Source organism: Notamacropus eugenii, chromosome 3 (genome assembly GCF_028372415.1).
Source record: "Notamacropus eugenii isolate mMacEug1 chromosome 3, mMacEug1.pri_v2, whole genome shotgun sequence".
In the NCBI taxonomy this organism is placed as follows: domain Eukaryota; kingdom Metazoa; phylum Chordata; class Mammalia; order Diprotodontia; family Macropodidae; genus Notamacropus; species Notamacropus eugenii.
Window position 1 is genome coordinate 95,945,726 of NC_092874.1, and position 27,928 is coordinate 95,973,653.

The following is a 27,928-nucleotide window of genomic DNA, read 5'->3' on the forward strand; positions in this document are numbered from 1 at the left end:
CTGAAGGTGCTACGGTAAAATACTGTTCTAAATGTATTCTGTTTCAGGAACTGAAATTAGAATGGGCAGGGAGGAAATGACCTAGCTTGAGACAGGCCAGCGGTTCTTGCCTTTTATTACCCTGGCAGCCAGCCTTTTGTCCCTAGATTTATTTGTCAGGGCCCCACATCCAAGGATCAGAGGTTATTCTTTTTTTTATTATTATTATTCTCTTCCAGTTAAGCTCTTTTAGTTTAGTCCTGACAACTCAGCACACACCAGGGTAGCTTTCACTTCCAGAGTTCACAAGTTCCTCTACAATGAGGCCCTTTGCACCAGGGGATTTTCAATATCTTTTCCTTGAGGGAGGAACAAGAACAGTGGGCAGAAAGCCAATAATCTTGTTTTCCTGCCTCTTCTGATCATCTAAGGACTTACTGGAAACAGCATTATTTAGAGGGAAGCCCAGGCAGCTGAAGGAAAAGAAGTTTGGGGCCAAGCTGAGAATCCTGAGCCGGATAATAAGGACAGAGGTATTTTGCATGTGTCCCTGTGTGTATAGACTTGTGTGTGTGTGTGTTTGAAATGGAAACATTTTTGAAAGTTACAATTCACTCAGAGCCAGTTCCAGACTGGCTTGGCAGCTCTGCCCAGACAGGCCACAGGGTCCCTTTCAGGGATAATTTCAGGGGCCCTGAGAGGGTTCACAAAAATCCCTCCTTTACCTGCTCACCTGGAATCTCTCCACTGAGGGAGAGTTTTTCATTCCACAAAGAAAATAGGCTCCTTAAAAATCCTGGATGCTGAGAGAGGAGAACTAAGGATCTTCACACAGGCTGAGATGTAAATGACAGGCTGAGACTTTTCCAGCCCGCAGGCTCTTCATCTAAGGTCCGTGGATCCCCAAGGGGTACATGAAGTTGGATGGGAAAAAATTATATCTTTCTTTTCAATAACCTCTAACTGATATATAACATTTCCTCTGATTATAAATGTCAAGAAAAAAAATCATGGTTCTGAGGTGTTCACAGACTTCACCAGACTTAAAATATTCATGATAACAAAAAAGCTTAAGAACCTCTGATCTAGAGAGTAGGGGGATGCTGGTCCTGGTAGAGCATGGGGAATGGGGCATTATGGGAGACAGTAAGGGGGAAGAAACGGCATATAAACAAAAATCTTTGATCTAATCATTTTGCAGTCAGTTTTCTCTTATTCCTCACTTTTTGATCAGCAGCTTGAGGGACAAATAGTGAAGGTTTAGCACTGAAAGGTTAGTGCTTTAAGAGGAGCTAATTTCCTGTTGGCTGCAACTAACACGTTTCATTTTGTCCTAAGTATGTACATCACTGTCTGTGCACTAACCATTTACTGGGTAGCTCTTTCTTCACACGTATAGATACTGGTGCTGCCCAGAAGTGAACTGTGGAGCTGCCTTAAAGTCTATGCAAAGTGTTAGGGACACAAAGTGAAGAGGTGGGAAAGGTTTTGTCTCCCCTTTGAATGGTAGGGGACTCTATGGTGCTCCCTGGCCATTGGGATGATCAGAGTTAAGGACTTTAAAGATGAAGTAATAGTGCCTTACAATGACTGTGGGTAGTATTTGTCGTTCATTCTATAAGAGGACCATGACATCAGGGAAATGATGACATGACTTGCAGTTGATTTTGATTTGAGTGACGGAGGGCTGTGCCTCACTTTGTCCTCCAGAGTCAATGACCGATAAGAAGAGATAACTGGCTGGAGTGAATGAATGGAACCCAGTGACCCCTTCCATCCAATTACTGGAGGGGTGAGTTTAATGAAGCACTTTCCAGGAACTCTTCTAAGTAAGAGGGATACAAATACAAAAAGAATATGCATTCATGGAGTTTTCATCCAAAACAGGAAGGGGAAATCATTTATTAAGGGCTGACTACATACCTGACACTATCATTAATATTTTGCATTTGATTTGGACAACAATATTGGAATATAGATGCTGTTATTATCCCCATTTTACAATTGTGGAAACTGAGACAAAGATTAAGTTACTTTCCCAGGGTTATACAGTGGGCAAGACTGGATTTGAAATCATGTCTGCCTGATCCCAACCCCTGTACTCTATTTATTGTGCCATCTACCTACTAAATACCACCTTTCCCTACTAAAAAGAGAAAGTAAAACATATCAGGGAGTGGTGTTCAAGGACGGGAGTTTTAGAGTTCATGTATAAAACATCAATAGGACACACACTTTCAAAAATCAATGATACTGTAGCAGTTAGGCAGTCTAGTGGAAAGAGCACTGGTCCTAGAGTCAAGAGGACTTGAGTTCAAACCTGGCCTCAGATACTTACTAGCTATGTGACCTCAGGCAGGTCACTTAACTCACTTTCCCTCAGTTTCCTCATCTGTAAAATGAGCTGGAGGAAAAAAAATGACAAACCATTCTAGTACCATTACAAAAAAAACCCCAAATGGGGCCATGAAAAGTTGGACGTGACTGAAAAATGACTGGTCTATAACAATTGCATGGATGGGAAGATTAAAGTTAAAATCCCTCTAATCCTCCACAACTTGCAAGGTCTTTTTCCAGTCAAAAAGGAAAGGAAATTTAGGCTGACCACCCTCCTCTCCCACAAACAATTACTTCTCAGGGAGAGTGTCCTTTCCTTTCAGTGATTTCAACTAGCTTGATGGTCTCATACAGGGCCCAGAGAGCATCACTAAGTCCCTCAGGAAATCTGAACACCCCAAGAATGTTCCTACCTCATGAACAATTTAGATTCATTCTTATACAAAAAAATATATCAGGGTTAAGCAAAGAGGGGATCATTTACACCTCTGTGTTAAATACAAAATACAGCCATGCTGAGGATGGGATGTAGGAAGACAGAAAATTTATGGGGAATTGTAATCAAAATATTAATTTTAGAGCAGTTAGGTAGTGCAATGGATAGAGTGCTGGATGTGGAGACAGAAAGTCCTAAGCTGATATTCAGCCTTGGATATAGGCTAGCTGTGTGAGTTTGGATATCATTTCACCAGTCTGCCTCAGTTTCCTCATCTATAAAACTGGATATAGTAATAGCACCAATCTCCCAGGGTGTCGTGCGAATCAAATGAGATTAAAGCATGACATAAATGCTAGCTACTATATAATTATCATCATTATTAATTTTACATCTGAGTTCATTTGAAATTATTTTATAGATTATAATTATCTATAATCATAGATGGAATGAGCTGCCTAGAGGCCATAAAATCACATGGCTTTAGGCCTTAAATGGGCACTCAGGGCTATCCAGGATACACACACACACACACACACACACACACGTATAATATATATAATATGTGTGTCTATGCAATACATATATGCCACACTTTACGCTATGTACCAATAAGGAATATTGAAGCTGAGAGAGGTTAAAAACTCTTTCTGTCAGAGACAAAATTCCAACACAAGTCCTGTACCAGGCTGTCATGCAGCAGCCCCCAAACTTTACACTCTGGAAACTGAGGCCCAAGTAACCACCATGGTGTCACAGTGACTAGGGTAGTTCAGTCACAAGGACTCTGAGTTCCCTAATATTCTGCCCTAAAATGCTAGAAAGGACCATTAAGATGCAGAAAGCTACACCTCAAAATTTTAGGGGAGCACAATCCCAGGTTGTATAAATGAGAAGATCCAGGTGTATCTGAATGAGAAGATCTGGGGCTACTATCCTACCCAAAAGTTCACCAGAAGCCTTAATCTGGTCCTTGGCACTAAACTTCAAGTCAGAAACTAAAGGCAGAGAGATGATTTGAAAAAACACAACAAAACAGATCAGTATCAAAAATTATTGCAAATCTAGAGAATCCTGAGAAAACATAATAATTGCAGACAAAGATTCAAAGAGGAAAAATAAATTTTCCACTTATGATTTCTTCAAATATAGTGTCCAAGCTTTTTTTTTTTAATATTATTTTTGCAAGGAGTCAAATAGTCTTAAAATTATCTTTCCTTGATCTGTTTTCCAGGCCAGTTGTTTTTGACATTGGAAATGCTATATATCTTCTTTTTTTCAATCCTTGGATTTTATTCCAATATTTTTTACTCTCTCATAGAGTCATTAATTGTAGTTTGCTCTACTATAGTTTTCAGGGAGTGTCTAATTACCTATTCTGCTTCCAAAATTTTTTCCTCCAGAAACTGATTTCATTTTTAATCTTTTGTTTCATATCTTCGAAGTATTCAAGTAGTTCTTGCTTTGTTTTGGTTTTGAGAAAGATGTGTTGTAAATTTTACAGCACCATGTAAATGTGATTTTTGTTATCATTAATAATAATAATAATTGCATAATATTAACAAAACATAGAATTTATAATGCTAAGGCATTTCTGAAAAGGATTGGTACTTCTCTACTAAAGAGGAGGAAAAGAATTCATAGCTATTACTGGAGAACATGAGAAACAGATCGAAATTTTCTGAAATATTTTTGAAATAAAGTTACCATTCCATCAAGCAGTAATAATAGCTGCTTCTAGATATTGGCTTTGAACTTATCAAAAGCTCTGGTTGGAGCTTAAGAAATGGGTAAGATCGAGAAGTAGAATTAAACATCCTCTATGGATAAAGTGCATGAATACAGCCAACACCAAACAAATGGCTTAGCCAAGACAAACCATAGTCATAAGAAACTGCAGAAGGTCCTCATGGATGCTGCCCCCTCCTTTTCTCATTCTTTTCTTTTCTTCTTTTATGAGCATGTGGAGATATTTAATTCAATTCAAATAAAAAATGTTTATTAATCTCCTACTGTTTGTCTGGCTCTGTGGTCTGCAGAGACCATCAACAGCACTGCCACTATAATGAACAATAATAACAAAACAAACAAAAACCGTAACACAGTCCTGACTTTCAAAGAGTTTACATTCAACTTGGACAAAACAAAAAGAATACCTAGATCTGTAAAATGTGAAATATATATAAAAATACATTACAATGGTCATTTTAGGTGAAGAGGAAGACATTAATAACAGAGCATTAGGAAAGCCTTCCTGTGGGAACTGAGCTTCAGGTGAGTTAAGACTCTAAGAGGCAGCATTGAGGATGGAGGGCAAAGGCGTTCTATGGAGAAGTGGGAGAAGGAATGATGTGTACAAGGAACATGACTTGTGTCAGTTTGACTGAAGAACGGAGTAAATGATGGGGAATCATGTGGAATGAACTTGGAATTGTGCTTAGACCAAGAATGAGAATGGTTTTAAATTCCAAAGAGAAGAGACTCTATTTTATCTTAAATAAAATACATGCTATTATACATAATGTGTAATATTACTACAATTACATATTGGATAAATAATATGATATAATAATAATCTTAATTACCTTGATGATAATAATTGATATTGATATATTGATATATACCTTTAAGGTTTGCCAAGGTCTTTACAAATTTCTCATTTTATCTTTCCAGCAGGTCTGTGAGGTAGATGTTAGTATAATCCCCATTTTACATTTGAGGAAACTAAAACAAACTGAGGTCAAGTGACTTGCCCAAGGTCACAGAGGTATTATGTATCTGAGGTAGGATTTGAACTCAGGTCTTCCTGACTCCTTGTCCAGCAATCTGGTCACTTTGGCATCTACCTGCCTTGGGACATTTAGGCAAGGATTCAAAAGGTTTATTGAGCAGAAGAGAGACATTGGAAGGGAATTCCTCCTAATGTGTCATCTGTGCCATCTCTTGTTACATATTGGTCCTGAATATTTGGATTAGACCCATCACCTTTCTACTGTGGAGATAGCAGAGTGGCTAAGCTCAGACACCAGAGTCAGAAGACGTAATTTCTGATATGATTTCAGACACTTATTAGTTATGTGACATTGGGCCTTACCTTAACCCTCTGTCAACATTACATAGAGATAATACTGGCATCTAGCTCAGAATTGTTGTGAGGGTCAAATCAGATAACAGATAATAAAGTAAGCAAACCTTAAAACCCCTAACAAATGTCTTGTATTATTATCCTTGGCCCTGATTTAATTTTTTTAAATTAATTTTATCTATGTTCAGTGTTCCACAATCACTACCATACAACTTAGATTATTATTTTTACCTCCCTCCCCCTTGCCTTCCCTTTCCCTCTCCCTCCCCGAGACAGCATACAATTTTATATAGGATCTACAGATACATTCCTATTAAATACATTTTCACTATACTCACGCTGTGTAGAAGAAATAAAGTGAATGGGAGAAATCATATAACAAACCAAAATGCAATACACACACACAAAAATGATCAGCTACTACATTCTGCTACTTAATTCCATAGATCTTCCTCTGGACGTGAAAGGCATTTTGCCTTAGAAGACCACTGGCAATTTTTTTATAAGTACTTTCATTGCTATGAAGTTCCAAGTCTACCAGAAAAGACTCACACACTGTGGTGGTTGCTGTGCACAAAGTTCTCCTGCTTCTGCTCCTTTCGCTCAGCATCAGATCGTATAAGTCTTTCCAGGCCTCTCTAAAGTCTTCCTGTTCATCATTTCTTATAGCGCAATAATATTCCATTACATTCACAGACCATAATTTATTCAGCCATTCCCCAATTGATGGGTATCCCCTTGATTTCCAGGTTTTGACCACTACAAAGAGTGCTGCTGTAAGTATTTTTGTACATGTGCGACCTTTTCTCATTTTTATGATCTCTTGGGGATACAGTCCTAGAAGTGATATTGCTGGGCAAAGGGTATGCATATTTTTGTAGCCCTTTGGACATAGTTTCAAATTGCTCTCCAAAATGCTTGGATCAGCTCACAACTCCACCAGCAATGTATTAATGTTGCCACTCTCCCACATCCTCTCCAATATTTGTCATCTTCCTGTTCTGTCATGTTTGCTAATCTGACAGGTGTGATGTGGTACCTCAGAGTTGTTTTGATTTGCATCTCTCTAATCAAAAGTATTTCGAGCATTTTTTCATATGACATATATATATGTATATATATATATGTGTGTGTGTGTGTGTGTGTGTGTGTGTGTGTGTGTGTATTTAATTTCTTCCTCTGAAAATTCCCTGTGGATATCCTTTGACCATTTATCAATTGGGGATTGATTTGTATTTTTGTACATTTGACTCAGTTCTCTATATATTATAGAAATGAGGCTTTTATCACCAACCTTACATGTAAAAATTATTTCCCAGTTTTCTACATCCCTCCAAACTTTGGTTGCATTGGGTTTTGTTTTGCAAAAACTTTTCACTTTAATGTAGTCAAAATTATCCATATTGCACTTCATAATGCTTTCTTTCTCTTCTTTAGTCAAAAATGTTCCCTTCTTCATAAATCTGACAAATACATTGCTTCTTGCACCACCAAATTGTCCATAGTGTCAATTTTTATACCTAGATCATGTACCCATTTCGATTTTATTCTTGTGTACAGTGCCAGGCAATGGTCTATGCCTAGTTTCTGCTGCACTTCTATTGTTTTCCCAGCAATTTTTGTCGAACAGTGAGTTCTTATCCCAGAAGCTGGGGTACGTGGATTTATGAAGCAGAAGATGGCTATATTCATTGACTACTGTGTCTTCAATACCTAATGTATTCCACTGGTCTACCTCTCTCTCTAGTACCAAGTAGTCTTCATAATTGCTGCCTTATAATACAATTTGAGATCTGGCAGAGCTAGGCCACATTCCCCAGCATTTCTTTTCATCAGTCCCCTTGCTATTCTGGATCTTTTGTTCTTCAAGATGAATTTTGATACTATTTTTCCAGCTCTAGAAAATAATTATCTGATAGTTTAATTGGTATGGCACTAAATAAGTAAATTAATTTAGGTAGAATTGTCATTTTTATTATATTGGCTTGGCCTACCCACAAGCAACGTATGTTTTTACACTTACTTAGATCTGAATTTATTTGTGTGAAAAATGTCTTGTAGCTGTGTTCATATAGACCCTGGGTTTGTTTTTGGCAGGTAAAATTCCAAATATTTTATAATGTATATCCCAGTTGTAAATGAGATTTCTCTTTCTATCTCTTACTGTTGGGCTTTGCTATTAATATATAGAAATGCAGAAGATTTGTGTGGGTTTATTTAGTAACCTACAACTTTTCCAAAGTTGTTTATAATTTCAAGCAGTTTTTTATTTGAATTTCTGGGATTGTCTAAGTATATCATCATATTATCTCCAAAGAGTGATAACTTAATTTCTTCCTTGCCTATTCTAATTCCTTCAATTTCTTTATCTTGTCTAATTGCTACAGCTAACATTTCTAGTACCATATTGAATAACAGTGGTGATAATGGACATCCTTGTTTCACCCCTGATCTTATTGGAAATGCATCTAGTTTATCTTCATTGCATGTAATGCTTGATGAAGGGTTTAGGTAGATATTGCTTATTATTTTCTGGAAAGTTCCCTTTATTCCTATGTTCTCCAATGTTTTTAATAGGAATGAGTGTTGTGTTTTGTGAAAAGCTTTTTCTGCATCTATTGAGAAAATCATGTGGTTTTTGTTAGTTTTTTTGTGGATATGATCAATAGTGCTAATAATTTTCCTAATATTGAACCAGTCCAGCATTCCTGGTATGAATCCTGCCTGATCATAATGTATTATTCTTGTGATAAGTTGCTGTATTCTTTTGGCTCAAAATCTTATTTAAAATTTTTGCATCTATATTCGTTAGAGAACTTGGTCTATAATTTTCTTTTTCTGTTTTGTGTCTTCCTGGTTTAGGTATGAAAACTATATTTCTATTATAGAAAGTATTTGGAATTTCTCCTTCTTCCCCAATTTTCCCACACAGTCTATATAGTATTGGAATTAACTGTTCTTAAATGTTAATTGAATTCACTTGTAAATCCATGCTTAAATCACATTTTTATCATCACATCATTTACTTTATACCTGTTTCCTCTGTCTATGGATATCCCTTTTATACTTCATGATAGATGTACAATTCTCAAGATTAACACATATCATCTTCCCTTATGGGGATGTAAACAGTTTGCCCAGATTGAGTAATAAGTTTTTCTTTTCCCTTGTTTACCTTTTTATTTTTCTCTTGAGACCTGCGTTTGAAGATCAAATTTTCTATTGAGTTCTGGCCTTTTTGTCAGGAAGGTCTGGAAATCCCTTATTTCATTGAATGTCCATTTCCTTGCCTAAACTTTAAGCTTATATAACTTATGAAAGATGTGCTGAACTGTGCTGGGTAATTTATTCTTTGTTGTAGTCCCAGTTTCTTTGCCTTACAGAATATCAGATTCCAATTCCCTCAGTCTTTTAATGTAGAAGCTGCAAGGGCCTGTGTGATCCTGACTGTCTCCTCGATATTGGAATGGCTTCTTTCTAGCTTTCTCCTTCACTTGATAGTTCTAGAATTTGGCAACAATATTTCTTGGTGGTTTTAGTTTGGGATCCCTTTAGGGAGGTGACCCGTGGGTTCTTTTGATGACCACTTTGCCCTCTGAATCTAGCACTTCTGGGCAGTTTTCCTTGATGATTTCTTGGAAGATATTGTCCAGACTCTTTCTTTTTCATCATGGCTTTCTGGTAGGCCTATGATTCTTAAATTTTCTCTCCTGATTCTATTTTCTAGGTCAGTTGTTTTTCTAATTAGATATTTTACATTTTCTTGTATCTTTTCATTCTTCAGATTTTGTTTGACTCATTCTTGATGTCTCATAGAGTCATTAGCTTCTACTTATTGATTTTAATTTTCATCAAATTGTTTTCTTCAGTTAACTTTTGCATCTCTTTTTCCATCTGTCCAATTATTCCTTATAAGGAATTATTTTCTCCAGTAAGTTTTTGTACTTTCTTTTCCATTCGTCCAATTTTCCCAGTTTGATTTTTTCCTTCCTTTTCCATTTCTTCAATTTTCCTTTTTAAATAGGTGTTCTCTTCAGAGAATTCTTTTTGCATACTTTTAAAATCATTGGCCAGTTTTTCCTCTATTTCCTTCTTCAGTTGTTTCAGGACATCTCTTTTCGCATGCAAGCAGTTCACAATCCCTTCTGAAGTTTCAGGTGGGAATATAGCCTCTTTGGCAATCATGTTTTGGTCCTTGTCCCCACAGAAAGATTTTATGGTCTTTTCCCTCCTCCTTTGCTTCTTGCTCATGATGTTGAGACTTTGTGGGTTGTGGCCTCTGGTTGTTTCAGTCAGAAGTTGGAGAATCTGTAGTTGAGTTGCTGGTGTGGGAATCTAAAGGCAGGTGCCTTTGTTTTTCCATTGGTTTTATGTTTCCTGGCTTAGCCCTTGGGCTATCTTGTTAAGTGTGGGGGAGGGGTAGTCTGATCACAGGAGAACTCATCAACTGAGCTAGACCAAAGGGAGGCTCAGCTCATGCCTGGATCCTAGTGTGAGTTTCCACCCCCCTTGGGCTCCTTGCCTTGTGATTAGCCTCCAACAGAGTAAAGAATCCCCCTTAGCTATTTTCCTAGCCTCAGGTGCTATGAGACTGTTTGCCCCTTCAGTTGTTCCACTGATCCCGGATTTTTCTGGGGAAATATTTTATGGTTCTTTTGAGGTCAACATGGGGAGGGGGAGAGAGCATTTACCAATCACTCTGACCTTTTGGCTCCCAGAAGATCAAGTAGGTGACTTACAGACATTTAATCTGTGGGCTAAAAGTCTAAGGAGCTGCTACGGCTGATATCTGGGGATCAGCAGCTCTCATTCATTCAACTCCATTGGTCTCTTGCTGCAGGCTGCCTCCCTGCCTTTCCACCATGCTACTGCTGCGGGTGGCTGCCCAGGTATTTTCTCACTTGGCCACCCTGCTGTGGGAGGCACTGTGTTGTGTGCTGTGGGCTCACCCTGGAGGAAAAGATTCTTCCTGTCTGTCTTCCAGTCTGTCCTGGGCTGTGAATCTGCCACAGTCTATCTCCTATTGGATTCTGCACCTCCAAAATTTGGTCAGATTCTCTTTTTAGAGGTATCTGAAGGAGTTTGTCTAAGAGCTTAGGTGAGTAGTTGCTCCCACTCCGCCATCTTGGCTCTGGCCCCCTTCCATTATTTTCTTAACTCAATGATAGAGCTTCTGACTGAAACTGCTCTCTCCAAAAATCACCTATGATCTCTTAATTGCCAACCTAATGATCTTTTCTCAATTTTTTTCTTTCTTGACATCACTGCAGCCTTTGATCTCCCCTCCTTGATATTCTCTTTTCTCTAAATTCTTCTCTTACCTATCTGATTACTCCTCCTTAGTTTCTTTTGCTGGATATTTATCCAGGTCAAACATGCTAACAGTAAGTGTCCCACAGGACTTTCTGTTGGACCCTTTTCTCCCTCTATGCTATTTCGCTTGGTGACCTCATCAGCTCCTTTAGATTCAATTACCATCTTTATGTTGATCGTTTTCAGATCAGCTTATCCATGTCTAATATCTCTTTTGACCTTCAGACTCACATCTCTAACTGCTTATTAGGCATCTCAGACTGGATGTCCCATAGACATCTTAAACTCAAAGTGTCCAAAGCTGATCTCATCATTCTCCCCAAGTTCCTTCTTCTTATAAACTTTCCCATAGCTAGGGAAAGCCTCACCATCATCCCAGTCACCCAAGCTCACAGTCGAGGCATTATCTTTGACTTCTCTATCTGTTGGATTCTGGGCATATCCATCTATTGTCAAATCTTGTTTCTGCCCTCATAAAATCTATTCAATAAACTCCAGGGACTTCCTTTCACTTCCAGGATCAAATATAAAACTTTCCACTTGGCTTTTGAAGCCTTCCACAATTTGCCATTTTCTGGCCTCTTTATAATCTTCTTTTACCTTACTCTCCAAGTATACTATGATTGGTGAAACTGTCTTCTTCACTTTTCCTTTCACAAAAATGCCATCTCCCCCATCTATGCATTTTTCCTGACTATTTTCCATACTTGTAATTCTCTTCCTTCTCATCTCTGCCTCCTGGATTCCCTGGATTCCTTCAGATACCTCTTTTCCAAAAAAGCTTTTGTTAAACCCCCTTACATCTTGTGCCTTCCTTCTATTGATTATCTTCATATTCTCCTACACATAGCTTGATCAGACATAGTTATTAGCATGTTGTCTCCTCCCTTAGACTGTGAGCTTCTTGAGAAAGGGAATTGCCTTTTGCTTTTCTTTGTTTCCTCAGAACTTGGCACATTGCTTGGCACACTGTAGGTGCTAAATAAAAGGGTATTGAGGAGACACTTGGCAATAGATTCTCTGTATCTCTCACTTAAGGGTAGCCTAACTAAGTTTAGAAAGGCTCATTAATAGAGACAGCAGAGTGGTAGATTTTTCAGTCAAGGCAACACTTGAAGACCTTCTTCCATGAACTCATGGAAGGGTCATAAACTGCGTGGTGGTGGACATCTCCTCACAGATGATTAATGTACTGTGGAAGTAATGAAATAATCTATTTACAAGAGCTTATTGAATGCCTAGTAAGTATTTAGTATTAGAATAAATGTTACAAGTGATATTGAATATCTACAAAAGATGTTAGATATTACATGATAACAGAACTAGAAGAGATCTTCTTGATGAACTGAAGTAATGCTAAATCTTTAACAATGATATTCACCATATTCCACATTAATTTTAAAAGTTCTATGTTTTTTGATGAAAGCAGTCTTAGAAAATACAAAATGAGACCCTTGGTCAAAAAAGCTTGTAAATTGTGCCATCTGGTTTAACCTGCAACTTTCTAATACAATTTTGAATAATTGATTTCTCTCCTTTCCACCCCAACTTAGAAATTCCAACAAATTACAGACATGAATCATCCAGAAAGCCACCAGGACAGACAACAAGGTAAGCACAGGATGGGGAGGTCTTTTCACTTTGCTACAAATGATCTATATGATGGGGTTTTTGCAATTCTTAACCACCATGAAAAGAGTTACTATAATTTTTTCCACAGGTGTCATTTTTCTTTGCCTTTATCTCTTTGGAGTTCAGACAGAGTAGCAGTATTGCTACGTCAAATTTTATGCATAGTTTTATCATCCTTTGGGTATAGTTCCAAATCGTTTTCCAGAATGTATGAACAATTTCCCATCTCTCCATCAACAGTGTGCCAGTGTTCCTGTTTTCCCACATCTTACCCAGCATTTGTCATTTTCCTTTTCTATCATCCAGTCTGAAGGGTCTACCTCAGTAATCTCTGGAGTTTTTTTTCAAGATTTCTGCCACAAGTAATTATTGTATATTGGGGCTTATAAATAAGTGTTTGTTATTTGACTTCATTGACAAAATGTTTCATTCACTGAGGCAGGACTCTCTTGCTACCTTTTTACGATAAATCATTAAAAATGTCTTCTATTAAAGTGCATTCTACTTTCTCTCTATTCACCACAGTGCATACTACAGATTTGACCATGCAATAGATTGCTTAATGAATGCCTTATAAGTAGAATTCAGTTGTAATGAAATAGAACATACTCTCTTGTTACTCTGATGACCTGGTGAAGGTCAGAAGGAATGACTACTAATGGGCAATTTTTGTGCCAACAGAGTCAGATGACAAGAGCCAGAAGCAGGGGAGAGAGTCAAAATTGGTCCCTGGATCCTCAGAACTGAGAATTCTCCTCGTGGGCAAACATGGTTCAGGGAAGAGTGCAACAGGAAACAGCATCCTGGGGAAGCAAGTATTTGAGTCCAAATTCAGTGACCTTCCAGTAACCAAAACTTGCAAGAAAGAAAGTGGAACTGTGGAGAAGAGGGAAGTTGTGATCATTGATACTCCTGGTGTTTTCTCTCTAAGTAACTCTCCTGAAGAGAGGGAACAAGAGATCAAGCACTGCAAAACCCTCTGTTCCCCGGGACCCCACATCCTACTGTTGGTGACCCCTGTTGGCCATCACACAGTGGAAGATGAAGAGATAGTGAAGGGCATTCATGATATCTTTGGAGATGAAGCCAGGAGGCATATGTTGCTTCTCTTCACGAGGAAAGAAGATCTGGAAAATCAGTCACTTCAAGATTATATTGAAAATACTGATAATGAGTTTCTCAAGGAGCTGGTTCAGAACTGTGAGGGTCGGTACTGTGCTATCAACAACAAAGCCGTTGGGGAAGAACAAGATATTCAGGTTCAGTGTCTCCTTAAAGAGATTGAACTGTTGATGAAGAAGAAAGGTGGCCAGTTATCAAACCTACCAGATATTCTAGAATGGAAGGTAAGAATCTGAACCTAAGCATTACATTGATCAGAATAACAATCTCTTACATTTTTATGATGCTTTTAATTCTAAGAAAGTATTTGTCATAGGATTTAGAAATCCAAAGGGACATTAAAGGTCATTTAGCGCAGGCCATTCATAACAGTTGTGGAATTGATCATTAAAGTTTAGTTGATTTGCCTTATGCACTAAAGGAGGTTTGACTCTGAACATCTGAAGTATCTTTGAACTTCTTGGTTTTGTCTTACATATAGACCAAGGGAGTTTGGGCTCTGTTTGTTTTTATGAAGATCCACAGTTGAGAAGGATGTGCTCATAGACTGCTTTGATGCATTTCATTTTGTTCCTTTTCTTACTGGTATGATTCTAAAAAACCCATACATATGTGTGTATACAATTACATATATACAAACATATACATATATATGTATACATTGTGCATGCATGAGTGTAATACATATATATATATATATATATAAATATATGCATGCTTTTATACTACCTATATGATGAAATAAATCCAGGCACTAAGTTCTTATATTAATAAGAGTAGCATTGCCTCCACAATGGGGCCAGGGAAACACAGGAGAGACAGCCAGTTCTTTGAGAGTCATAGAGAGTTTGGTGTTAATCACAAGGGTCCTCTACCATTGGATGGAGCACATTACCAGTGAGGTGGAAAGAAAGTGGAATTCTGGGAAAGAGCTGCTCTCTCTCCTTACTACTGACTAGGGTCAGACAATTGGCCAAGAATATCCTCTTTGTGGCGAAATATAAAATGAAGGTGTTAGATTGGATAATAACTTAGGCAACAGCACAATACTCCTATAGTAGTACAGTATAGTAGTATAGTGCAAAAGCTCTGGAGTATAGTGGTGAGAATAATAGTCATCACATGTGGGAGTTTTGTCATAACAAATCAAGGAAGGAATAGCTATAAGTAAATCCTCACAAGAGTGGCAATCTTTGAAATTCTCTCAGATAGGTCCTCTCCTTTCCCTAGCAGAGTCAGTAGTAAGAGCAGAAGATGAACCCATTGTCTTTCTGTGCAGACCTAGCTGATCTTGTGCTAGGTTAGAAGTCCTTAACCTGGAGTCTGCGAATCTTAAGAAATATTTCAATAACTATAGTTCAATACAATTGGTTTCCTTTGTAATCTTACATATTTTATTTTACGCATCTTACACACATTACTCAGAAAAGTGATCCATAAACTCCTCTAGATTGCCAAAGGTGTTTATGACACAAAAAGTTAAGAACTCTTCTTCTACTCTTAAACATTTGGGAGGAGAAGTACTATGGGTACTATTGATAACTTCTGGAATGATATTATGCTCTTCAGAAGCTTCAGATACTGATCTTGGAATAGTGTTTTTAATTTTTTCTTTCCATTCTTTGGAACAAGATAGATTTGGTGGTTCATGTGGGATGCTTCTCTCTTATTTTTTAGAGTTGCATGATGGGAGTCAAAACTCATCAAAAGGAACCCAGTCTACCTGGTAAGACTACATTTTGAGTCATGTTCTATTTTCAGAGTCTATATTAATGCATCTACTCAGGCAAAAGAAAGTGGAAAGGGAACCAATTGCCCAGATACTTTACACACCCAAATGTACCATAACAACAACAATAATTCATGTTTCTATAATAATAGCTAGACAGAACAATGAATAGGGGAGCAGGCCTGGAATCAGGAAAACCTGAGTGCAAATATGGCTTGACACATACTAGTTGTGTGACCTTTGTTAACCTAAATCTGCTTCAATTTCTTCACCATAAAAATGGGAAGAATAACAGCATCTACCTCTCTGGGTTGTTGTGAGGACCAAATGAGATATTTTTAGTAAAGAGATGAACACAGTGCCTGGCACACAGTAGACACTTAATAAGTACTTATTTCCTTCTTTCCTTCCTATAATAACTGAAAAGGCAAAAATAAAGTGCTTACTTTTTCATAATCAGAAGTTAATTGAATTGAAAAAAGTAAAAAAATTACAGTAGCTGTTTAGGGGACTTCCATGTTTCTCTTTCAGAGTTGGAAAATTTTTAAAGAAAGATAAACAAAAATTAAACCACATCTAAAAACAATTTTGGAAACAGTATGTTTGCAATGCTTAGAATATCTTTTTTTTAACACTTTTATTTAAAGTTTTGGGTTCCAAATTCTATCCCTTCCTCTGCTGCCCCTCAAATACAAGGAAAAAATGAAAGAAAAAAGAAAAATAACATGCTTCAATCAGTATTCAAACAATATCAGTTCTTTCTCTGGAGGCGGATAGTATATTTCATCATTAGTCTTTTCGGATTGTCTTGGATCATTATATTTCTGAGAATGGCTAAGTCATTCATAGTTCTTCAATGAAGAATATTGCTGTTATTATGTACAATATTCTCTTGGTTCTGTTCACTTCACTATGCACCAGTTCATGTAAGCCTTTCCAAGTTTTTCTGAAATTATTCTGCTTGTCATTTGTAATAGCATAATAATATTCCATTACAATCATATACCGTGGCTTGTTTAGCCATTCCTCAATTGATGGGCATCCTTTTGAGTCCTGATTCTTAGCCACTATAAAAAGAGCTGCTTTAAATGTTTTTGTACAAATAGGTTTTTTTCCCTTTTTTGGTTGTCTTTGTTGAATTGTTGAATTTTTTTTGTTTTGTAATTTATTTGTTCTGTTTCTGGCTAGGCTTTTCTAGTTCTCTGTATCTCTATCTGTTTTGCTTACGAAATAAGACAATGTTTTACTCATTTAGTTAGAAAATGATTAACTAGATTAGTCTCGATCTAGCAGTAGTATTGCTGGATCAAAGGGTTTACACAGTTTTATAGCCCTTTGGGCATAGTTTTAAATTGCTCTCCAGAATGGTTGGATCAGTTCACATTAGGATATCTTTTCATTAGGAATATTCAATAATACATATTTTTCAGCAATGGGATGTCTTTACAAAAAATTTATGTAACAAGACACAAAATATAATAAAGAAATCTACTCCTAAATCAATTGTTTTTTCCAGCTCCATGTAGTAATACTTTGGCAGTTTGACTGGTATTAGAGTGAACAAGGAACTAATTTAGCGTTGTTATTTCTGATGTACTGGTTTAAAATGCAGAAATGTCAAATATTAAACATATTCTTTATGCCCCATAATGTAATAATATAGTAATTCACACAAGAAACACACAACAAATAAGTTATCTAAATAGGGACTAAGTAAGGGCACGTTAAATAACGAAGGAACCAAAGTATATATCATAGAAACAATAAATAATTATGTCAGAAAGAATGACAAGAATCAGCCAGAATACCAGTATTGTTTCCATAAAGCAAAAGCAATCCTGGGAGGAAAAATGGTGACTTTGAAAACATATATTAACAAAGTGGAAAAATAAAGAAATAATCATTGAACTTACAAAGTAGAAAACATATAAAATAAGCTAATGCACACAAGAGAAATAGACTAGACAGATAAAAACTGAAAATGAAATATTATCAAATGGATAGAAAGAACCAACAGCTTGAAAGTACTAACTAGATGAATAAAGCATTGCTTATTTGGAAAGCAAGACAGAGAGAGACACAGAGAGACAGAGAGAGATAGAAAGGTGAAAATAGAGACAGATCAAATTAATTTACAAAAATAAAAATTAGCAAGTCAACAAACATTTATTAAGCCTTTACTAATGCTCAGGACTGGTAATACAAATGTAACTCAAAAGAAAGAGTGTCCCTGCCCTCCAAGAGCTTACATTCTAATAGAGATAACACATAAAAGGAAGCTAAAAATGAATGGGAGTGGGTGGGGGAAAGTTCTTGTGTAAGAGCATAGTGGATAAAGAAGTCCACAGAGTCACATGAAGAATTGTAAGAGGAGAAAAGGAATGAACATGGATGACCTGGGTTCTTTCTCAAAATGGATGTTCTGGGAGAAGCTCACTGATAGACAGAGGGACCATGGGGGAGGAGGTATCTTCCAGGATGAGAATGCTTCTGAGACACGGAGGAGTCCAGAAAGTTAGAAGAAGAGACAGGAGTGTAGTGAAGGAATCAGTGTGACTTTCTTACCACTGACCTTTCTTTAATATAATCAAAAACATCTATCTTAATCAAGAGCTAACTTTATCTGTAATGGGAAAGCACTGAAGTTTTCCCAAGAAATATGGAACAAATTGGGATGGCCCCTCTTCTCATTGTAGAAATTCTTCAGATAGTAACAAAATTAAAGATAGACAGATGAGAAGAGACAAATTTTCCATTATTCCTGATGACATGATGATTTTTTTAGAGAACTTCAGAGAATCAACCCAGAAACTAGTTAAGACTATTATTACACAAGAAAGAAAAAAAAGGAAACACACATTTATTAGGCATTTACTGCACAGCAGGCACTATACTAAGCACTAGGCGTAAAAATATAAGCAAAAAGATACTCTCTACTCTCAAGGAGCTTACTTTTTAATAGGGGAATGCAACACACCACAGAGAGTTAAAAATGAGGGGAAGGATGGGGAAAGGAGAGGAAGTAGTAGGATACAAAATAAATGCACAAAAAATCTATAAGAATTTCTATATAATCCTAACAAAAACCAAGAAATGAGAGGAAAAACTCACTTAAATCAACTACAAAATTCATGAACTGTTTGGTATTAATCTACCAAGACATGCTCAGGACCTACACAAATATAACGTTTGTCCTCACATGCCTATGACCCAACCGGCTGGAATAGTCTTGCCTCAAGAGCCTTGGTCCCTTGCTTTGTATGAGTTTCCTCTGCCTATGCTTTCTGTCTCCTGGTCTACCTGGGTTTCTTAATACCTTATATTTATTTACTTCATGCATCTTCAATTGATTCCATCTAGAGCTGGGTTACTCTCTGAGTCTCCATTTTGAACTCAGTAAATTTACTTTTAAAGGTCACCCTTAGGCAGAGTTGATCATTCTTCAGTGTTAAATTGTTTCCTGTTTGATTCATGTAAAGGAGTAGCAATTCTCACCTCTGAATGGGATAAATTGGTCAGTCAGGTCTTTTGTGGTAAAACACCTCAATGTAGGCCCCTTTTCCGTGATTAGCAACTGGGATGTCAAGGACATATCCTTTGCAGTGGAGAAAATAGTTGTAGAAGTAAGAAATGCAGCGTAAGGGCTAGAGTGTTTTCAACACACAAGGTGGTAACAAGACTTGTCCAAGGGACAACACTAGAGATTCACATTCACAAATTTCTTCAGGAATGGCCATTAAAAATTCCTATCTCTGATGTGGAGGACTTTAAGAATAACCCAAATGATACAGCAGAGATCAAAAGAAAACTTACAAGGATGCAAAGAAAAGAAACTATCAACACAAGTAGTATTTATTACACAGACTTTCTTGAAATGGAAATTTATTGATATATATTTTGAATCCTCTCTTTAGGTTCTTCTGTGCACATGATGGTTTTTTTCTTTTCTTCTTTAGTATTTAAGTTTTAATATTTAAATTCATAATAGGTTTCTTTTTCTTTTCTCATGGCGTATTTGTTTTAGAAAAATAAAAGAAGAAAAGAATAATCTAAATGAGAGTCCATGGGGTCATCACAGATTTCCATAGGCTATGTGGCTCACTCATGTTGGTTGTTTGGAAGACTACAAAGATGAGCTTGTGTGTAGACTTAAATTAGAGAAGTAAGGTAGACCAGTAGTATATGGATTCAGTCATTGCCTATTTTAGACCTGCAGAGAATATATCACCAGATCTGTATGGATAATGATAGACCAGTTTGTGTGGATGTCCCAAAGGAATTCTGGGTCACTTGCCACTTAACTTCTTAGAGCTCCAAGCAACTCTAAGTTGCAATGCAGGTGCTGAACTGCATTGGTAGTTGGAGTTTCTTCCTCGGGATTCCTTATACCAGTGAAATCACAGTTTTAGTTCCCCCCCAAGTTTTTTGTATCTATTACAGTTATTTATATTCCTGTCTTATGACACTACAGATGCCATGTGAATAGGTGTATTATTTTAGCTTAACTCTGTATCTTTCAAAACATATATCATATGTTTCTGCACCCTGGTGTTTAATAAGTGTTTGCTATTTGACTTGACTGATAATATGCTTCACTCACTGAGGCAGGGCTTTCTTACTCCCTTTTTTATGGTAAATAATTAAAAATACCTTTTATTAATGTGCATTCTACTCTTTCTCTATCTACCACAGTGCATACTACAGATTTGACTGTAACAGTTCGCTTAATGAATGCCTTATGAGTAGAATGGAGTTGTAATGAAATAGCACATACTCTCATTACACTGATGACTGGGTGGAGGTCAGAAGGAATGACTACTAATGGATCACTTTTGTGCCAACAGAGCCAGATGACAAGAGCCAGGAGAAGGGGAGAGAGTCAGAACTGGCCCCTGGATCCTCAGAACTGAGAATTCTCCTCTTGGGCAAACATGGTTCAGGGAAGAGTGAAACAGGAAACAGCATCCTGGGGAAGCAAGTGTTTGAGTCCAAATTCAGTGACCTTCCAGTAACCAAAACTTGCAAGAAAGAAAGTGGAACAGTGGGAAAGAGGAAATTTGTGGTCATTGATACCCCTGATCTTTTCTATCTAAGGAGCTCTCCTGGAGAGAGGAAACAAGAGATCAAGCACTGCAAAACCCTCTGTTTCCCTGGACCCCACATCCTATTGTTGGTGACCCCTGTTGGCCATCACACAGTGGAAGATAAAGAGATAGTGAAGGGCATTCAGGATACCTTTGGAGATGAAGCCAGGAGGCATATGTTACTTCTCTTCACGAGGAAAGAAGATCTGGGAGATCAGTCACTTCAAGAATATATTGAAAAAACTAATAATGAGTTCCTCAAGGAGCTGATTCAGAACTGTGAGGGTCGGTACTGGGCTATCAACAACAAAGCAGTTGGGGAAGAACAGGATATTCAGGTTCAGTGTCTCCTTGAACAGACTGAGCTCTTGATGAAGGAGAAAAGTGGCCAGTGCTATGCTGAATTTAATGTGATTGGAGAAAAGCAAGACAATTTTATAGATTGTGAGGCAGATATTGTCAAATCTCCCAGACATCCTAGAGAGGAAGGTAAGAACCTGAACCTAATATTACATTGTTCCTAATAATCTCTCATGTTTTTAACTTCAAAAAAGAATTTACAGTGGGATTTAAACAAAGGATCCATTTTAGCCCTTTATTTTTACAGATGAACAACTGATCACTAGAGAGATTAGCTGACTTGCCCAAAGTAACATAGTCATAAGTAACAGTGTCCTCTGACCTCTGTTCTGTGCTCTTTCCACTCTATGCTATTGCCTCTATTGAATATTACATATATACACATACATATATACATACATACATACATATATACATATACATACATACATACATATATATATATATATATATATATATATATATATATATATATATATATATATATATATATATATATATATATATATATATATATATATATATATATATATATATATATATATATATACATTACATATCCATGATTTGAGTTACCCTCCCAGGGATCACATGGAGACTGGAAGGTCACTATTACATTTTTTGCTATTATGTCAGATGAAGAAACTGAAGTAAATACATGTTAAAGGCTCCACTCAAAGTCCCACAGGCAGTTAGTGGTAGAACAAGGATAAGCAGCCAGGTCTCTCAGCTTCATATTCACCGCTTTTCCCCCCACCTTGCTCTGCCTGATGAATACATTGACTTTTTAACTGTGACAGCATTCTTTCCAAGAAATGTGCCTTGGAGCTTCCATTGTACTTTTCTGGAATGCTACCTTTGTGAGGCTCTCATGTACTAATGTCATTAAATAGACCTTAGACTAAATTGGAAGATGTAACAAGTGGCACATCTTGGCTCTGTCACTGAAAGGAGATGAGAAATTGAACAAGTCACTTTTCATTTTGGGGCCTTAGTTTTCATATTTAAAAAAACATTGGGACACCAACCTGAGGCATACTTAGGCTACAGAGCAACTGTGAAAAATCATGGTACTTGTAACTCTTTCTTTTAAATTCAACCCCACGTAGTTGACCCTAATACTGAAGCTCTGGAGGACAGTGGGGTTTAGAACCTCAATCATCCCTTGTAGATGTCATTGGGAGCTCCTGCCACAGCTGAAAGTCCCTCACAAAGAGTCAAATGAGAACATTCAAAGTAGAAGAAATTCCAGGAAGCACCTCAGATGGGAGGCAGATTGGGGGAGTCTTCATAGACCTCTGCATATATGATAAGGCAATGTGATACTGCAGAAAGAAATGTAGATATAACAAAGGACCAAAGATGAAACACAGCACCTACCTCTTACCACTCATGTTCCCTTCACTGGTGGGGCCAGCAAGAACATTTTTAAAGGTCTAGTAGGGCTTTCCTTAGGATCTGAAGCTTTGCATGGACAGGTTCCATGAGTATGGGCTGTTACGGTCTGACATATCCTTGTGTACTTTGGGATGCTTATATACTGATCTTGGAAAAATCTTTTTATTTCCATTTTCATTCTTCAAAGGCAGAGTAATTTGGTAATTCCTATGGGATGTTTCATCATCTTATTTTTCATAGATGTGTAAATAGGAATGAAATTCATCAAAAAGAAAACCAACTTACTTGGTAAGACCATCTCTAAATTTCTAGCTCTAATAGGTTGCATTTTTTAAAAGCTAATTTATTTTTATTTTACATTTATTATCTCTCCCTTTTACTGCCCTTCCCAATTTGAAACAATTTGAATAATTAAAAAACCTTCATAACAAATATGTATATTTTGACAACATAAATCGTCACATTGCCCACATCCAATAATGTATATCTAATTCTGCATTTTAAATTCCTCTGGCAAGAGGTAGGTGCCATACTTCATCTTTGGTCTTTCAGCAAGTCCACATTTCTTTGTGCAAGATCACATTTCCTTACTACAGAGGCAGAGACCTACAATTTCCCTATGATTCCACAATATAAAATAGTGTTTGCAATTGTAATTCTCTACTGAAATAAGAACTCCCAAAGAAAAAGAAAATAATACTCACCTGCTAAGCAAGACTGAAAGTGCTATGGGGATTGTAATGTAACAGTTTCCTACCAGGAGAAGAGAGCGGGGAGAATTCTCTCTAATTGCTTTTGGGATAAATTAGAATGATTTCATGATGACTTCACAAAATTCATGAATCTTGAGGAAGAATTTAATAGATGAGAGAAATGTGCTGTCCAGTAGCTAGGCATAAAGATAAACAAATGAACACACATATGAAAAGCTTTTTCTATCTGTAATTTCAACATCTAGAGAGTTCAAAGAATTTCATTTTTTCTTTGTCATCTGTAGCACAAAATGATAAGCTGATATTTTCTCCTAATAAATGAATCATCAAATAATTTCAATTATTTTTAACATGATTTTCATTGCAACATCTTGATGTATTCTAGTTTTATAAAAACTTCTGCTAATTAAACTAATTAAGCTACTTAAACAGTGTGGAGGAAGATATTTACAGATGGCATTTTATGATCACCTTCAGATAACCAAGATATAGGCAGACCCATATCTTGTTATTTGAACAAAATATTTAGTAGTAACATAATTAATAGAGCAAAACCAAATTCCACCATGAAGTCTTGGAAGCCTAATGTAATGCGCCAGTGTGTCAACTATTCCTTTGGAGCTCCCTTGTAATAATGCTTTGCCTATGGTAATTACCTGAATCATCCTATTTCTTGAATTACACTGAATATATATATTCACACACAAGCCTCACTTCTCCTCCAGAGCTATCTGAATCTAGTGACCAGATATTCATCAGGATGGCTGAAGATGACTCAGTATGAACTGGAATACACACAAACATATATACATATACATACACACATACCCATGTACATATACACATATACAATATATTCACATATACATGCATATACACACATATGATCCCAAGAATGGACGCTCATCGGTGTTCCCATTATATTGAAAATATGAGAGTGTATCTTTAGCCAGAGAAGAAGGAGAAAGAGATGAGAGGAGACATGTAAACTGGAGTAGCAAAGTAGTACAGGAGAAATAGAGAACACATAGACAACAGGATTTCCAATGAGGACATAGTTGTTAATCTTTCCTATGTTTCTTCTCACAGATATGCTGAGCCTCATCCTTGTAGGGAAAAGTGGGACTGGGAAGAGCTCAACTGGGAACACCATTATTGGGGAGCATCATTTTGCAGCCAAACTTGCAGGAAAAACCATCACTAAGAACTGTCAGAACAGGGACAGAACCTGGAAAGGGAAGATTATTATAGTTACCGATACTCCACCCTTGGACCTTATCCTGGCTAGTGAAAATTTTCCTAATCAAGGGGAAGAAGCCTTTCGTGTCCTTTGCTTATCTCCAGGAGCCAAAGTTTTCATTCTGGTGACTCAACTGGGCAGATTCACTCAAGAAGATGTGAAGAATGTTAGAGAACTAGAAGCCATATATGGAAAAGAAGTATTTGAGTACACGATCGTGCTCTTCACCAGGAAGGAAGATCTAGGTACTGGAATGCTGGAGGATTACATCAAAGCTTCACATAATCGACCTCTTAAGAAGCTAATTAAACGCTGTGGAGGAAGATTTTGTGCTTTTAACAACAAAGAAAGTGGTGTAGCCCAGGAAAAGCAGGTTAATAAGCTTTTGGAAATGGTGGATGAACTTGTCCAGAGTCATGGAGGCCAAGGCTATCCTGCCAGTGATAAACCTGAGACTTATACCAGAAGGATTAAAGATTTCCAGGAGAAAAGTTTGCTCAGGACAGTAGAGAAATGGGTACACAAGAAAGATTTGTCATGATCCAGTTGGTTCTTGCTATGCCTGATGATCCATATAAAAGTAAAGAGTGCCTCAGAATATATGGTGAGGGTATTTTTGGCAACAGTCAGCTAGATACATGTATTCATTAATTATATTGCTGGGGTGTGACTAGCAGCAGAATGTATATGGAGGGTGAAACATTTAAGCAAGTTTTGAGGAAGCAGGCTAAGGGTCAAAACAAGGTTGTGAGTGGCAATCAGGTAGGTAATTTGGAAAGTCTGGATATGCATGAAGCTACAAGTGGCAAGGCAGTAACCATCTGAAAACCATTTGACACTCAAGTATCAGAGGTTCTGTGGGGTGGGGGGGAAACTCTTCTTTACCCCAAGGCAGGGAAAAAGTTGATTGAATTCAGCATCACTCAGCCAAAAGTAATGGTTAGGGACCTTTTAATCAAAGGAGTAATTAATGGATCATAGCCACCTGAACAACATCACCTAGGAGATGATGCTAGGTAAAGTGAAGCCAAGCAAGCAGACAGAGATGAAATTGTATTAACCAACCTCATGGATTGTGGCCTGGGTGGTCTTACTCTGGAAGCAAGGACACTTTTCCAGAGCTAGATAGCAGCAGGAACACCAAGAAGCTCTTAGAGTTTAGGTCTTATTTTAATCTTAATTCAGTGAAAGGTACTGAAGAAGCCAGAGAAAGGGCGGAATGGAAGGATGTGGTGGATGACAGTAGCAGCACAGTGGAGAAGTACAAGAAGACTGCTGTGAAGGAAGAGGGTAAAAATATGGTGCAGTTTCAGGGAATGACAGATGCAGATGGAGAGCTTCAGCAGAGGACATCTGCAGGAGACAATGCTTCAGGAGATGATGATGGTAAAGGTGATGAGTAGTGGCTTAGGGTGGAGCTTCGGTCAACAACAAAGGCAGAGTTAAGCAGCAAGAGGAAGGAAGTTCTGGAACCACAGGAAGCAGCATCAGCCCCAGAAGGTAGGCATCTCCAAAAGCTGGGAATATCGAGTCATCTGAACTCAAGTGGTAGAGATTTTCTTCTGTGAAATAAGGTAGAGGTCACTGAGGCCCTAACTCCCCTCAGAGCAAAACTCAAGAGAGTTTTCCTGAAGATTTTTTCCCTTCTGCACACCAACATCCCTGTGGGTCTGCAGAATATCAAGCTCATGTATGTTTGTGGAATCATACTCATTTGCATATGGAACCTGAACAAATCAATGCATGGTTTTTCCTGTTATTTCTTTTGTTCCCCTGAATAACATCTGTGGGGGTTAGGTTGGAAGCAGGGTCTGGGGAACCAATGCTTGCTTGTAGGCTTTCCCTGAGAAGAAACCACACTATGAACCCCCAGCTTCCCACAGTCCAGAAGTGACTAAATGAAGCCTCACTAGAAACCAACCCAAGTGGGATGCAACTCTAATTATCTCTGTCCAAAGCCACTTCTCCTGATTGCCAGCATCCACCTCCCTTGCCTCTACCCTTTGGCTTCTAAGTTACCATTGTTGTTTCTGCCTTCCTGAGAAAAGTAATATTATTTAGGGCTGGTTTGAATGAGATTTTGGACTGAGTGTTCCCTATTATACCTCTCAAGGAACTTAATGGATTTTCAATGTGTGGTGTGGGAATCAGAACAGCAACTGTCCCCATCTCTAAGTGCATGTATGTTTGAAAGAAAAAAATGTGATCTGATTGACCAAATATGGAGGAGCTTTCTTTTCCTTAGAAGGTACATGTTAGTTTGGGCCACTTTTTCATATAATAACTAAGTTGTTTTAAGCCAAGAATTCAATGAAAGAACCTTTGATAATCTCAACAGTATCATACACTATTTACAGAATTCAATGTAATAAAAATTGTGATGAATAAGGCAAACATGCACAAAAGACTCAGAAAAAGGGAAACTGGGTAATATTATCTTAGGATAAGTGGGTCAAAACCCCCCACAGAAACATTAATTTTAGTAAAGAAAACAAAATGAAACTATTTATCAAAGCTTGTGAAACATGGCTAAAGCAGTTCTTAGAAAGAAATTTATATTCATATTTCTGTACATTTATATTCATAAAAAAGAGAATGGAAAGGTCAATGAATTGATTCTGTACCCAGAAAACCTAGGCAAGAAACAAATTAATAATACCAAAAGCAGGAAAATAAAAATCATGGGATGAGGAAAATCAAAGATGAGTTAAATAATTTGAGAACAAAGAACTATTGAGCTGACAAATAAAGCTAAATTGACAAATAAAATAGATAAACTACCATTTATAACAAAGACAGAGAGACAGAGAGAGAGAGAGAGAGAGAGAGAGAGAGAGAGAGAGAGAGAGAGAGAGAGAGCTCTACTGGCAAAATAATACAAGGGGGGAATGTATAAGTAAATTATTAGAAATTAATATACTCATTAGATGCCAACAAACTGAAAACAAATCAAATGAATATTTATAAAAATATGATGCCCAGATTAATAAAACATGAAATATAGAATTTAATGTCAGAAAAGGAGTTTGAGAAAACCATAAACTCCTACACAGCAAAATCCTTGGTCAGATAGATTTACAAATTAATTCAGTAAAATATTTAAAGAACAAATGCCCACCTTACCATATTCTGCAAGCTGTTCACAAAAAACAGAGAAAGACAGCAACTTCTCAGATTCCTTCTACTAGGTCATGCCTCCTGAACACAACTTCTGGGAGGCAGTTGGATTGCATAGTAGATAGTATATTGGACCTAGAGTTAGGAAGACGAGTTCAAATACCTTCAGACACTTACTAGTTGTGTGATCCTGGACAAGTCAGTTAATCACCCTCAGCCTCAGTTTCCTCAACTATAAAATGTGGATCATAATAGCACTTAGCTTACAAGATTGTTGTGTGGATCATGGGATAATATGTGCAAAGTATTTTGCAAACCTTCAAGCTTCATATTTATTATGAGCACATTGATGACTATTGTTATAATAAAGCAGAGAAAGAAAA

The 27,928-nt window shown here is 37.3% G+C and overlaps 1 protein-coding gene across 5 annotated transcripts; it reads left to right on the top strand.

The window, feature by feature from the left end:
* Window positions 1–102: 102 nt before the first annotated feature.
* LOC140533017 (GTPase IMAP family member 8-like) lies at window positions 103–27,928 on the top strand. Of its 5 annotated transcripts, XM_072652271.1 has the most exons (8): window positions 103–512; window positions 1,690–1,771; window positions 6,587–6,613; window positions 12,704–12,761; window positions 13,464–14,128; window positions 15,582–15,630; window positions 20,478–21,206; window positions 24,278–27,928. In XM_072652271.1, the coding sequence occupies exons 2-8, from the start codon at window positions 1,733–1,735 to the stop codon at window positions 24,967–24,969; spliced, it is 2,259 nt and encodes a 752-aa protein (XP_072508372.1). In that variant the 5' UTR covers window positions 103–512; window positions 1,690–1,732; the 3' UTR covers window positions 24,970–27,928. The 5 variants fall into 5 exon arrangements, with proteins under 5 accessions (XP_072508372.1, XP_072508373.1, XP_072508375.1 ...); XM_072652272.1 differs by lacking the exon at window positions 6,587–6,613; XM_072652274.1 differs by lacking the exon at window positions 1,690–1,771 and having other exon boundaries at window positions 104–512.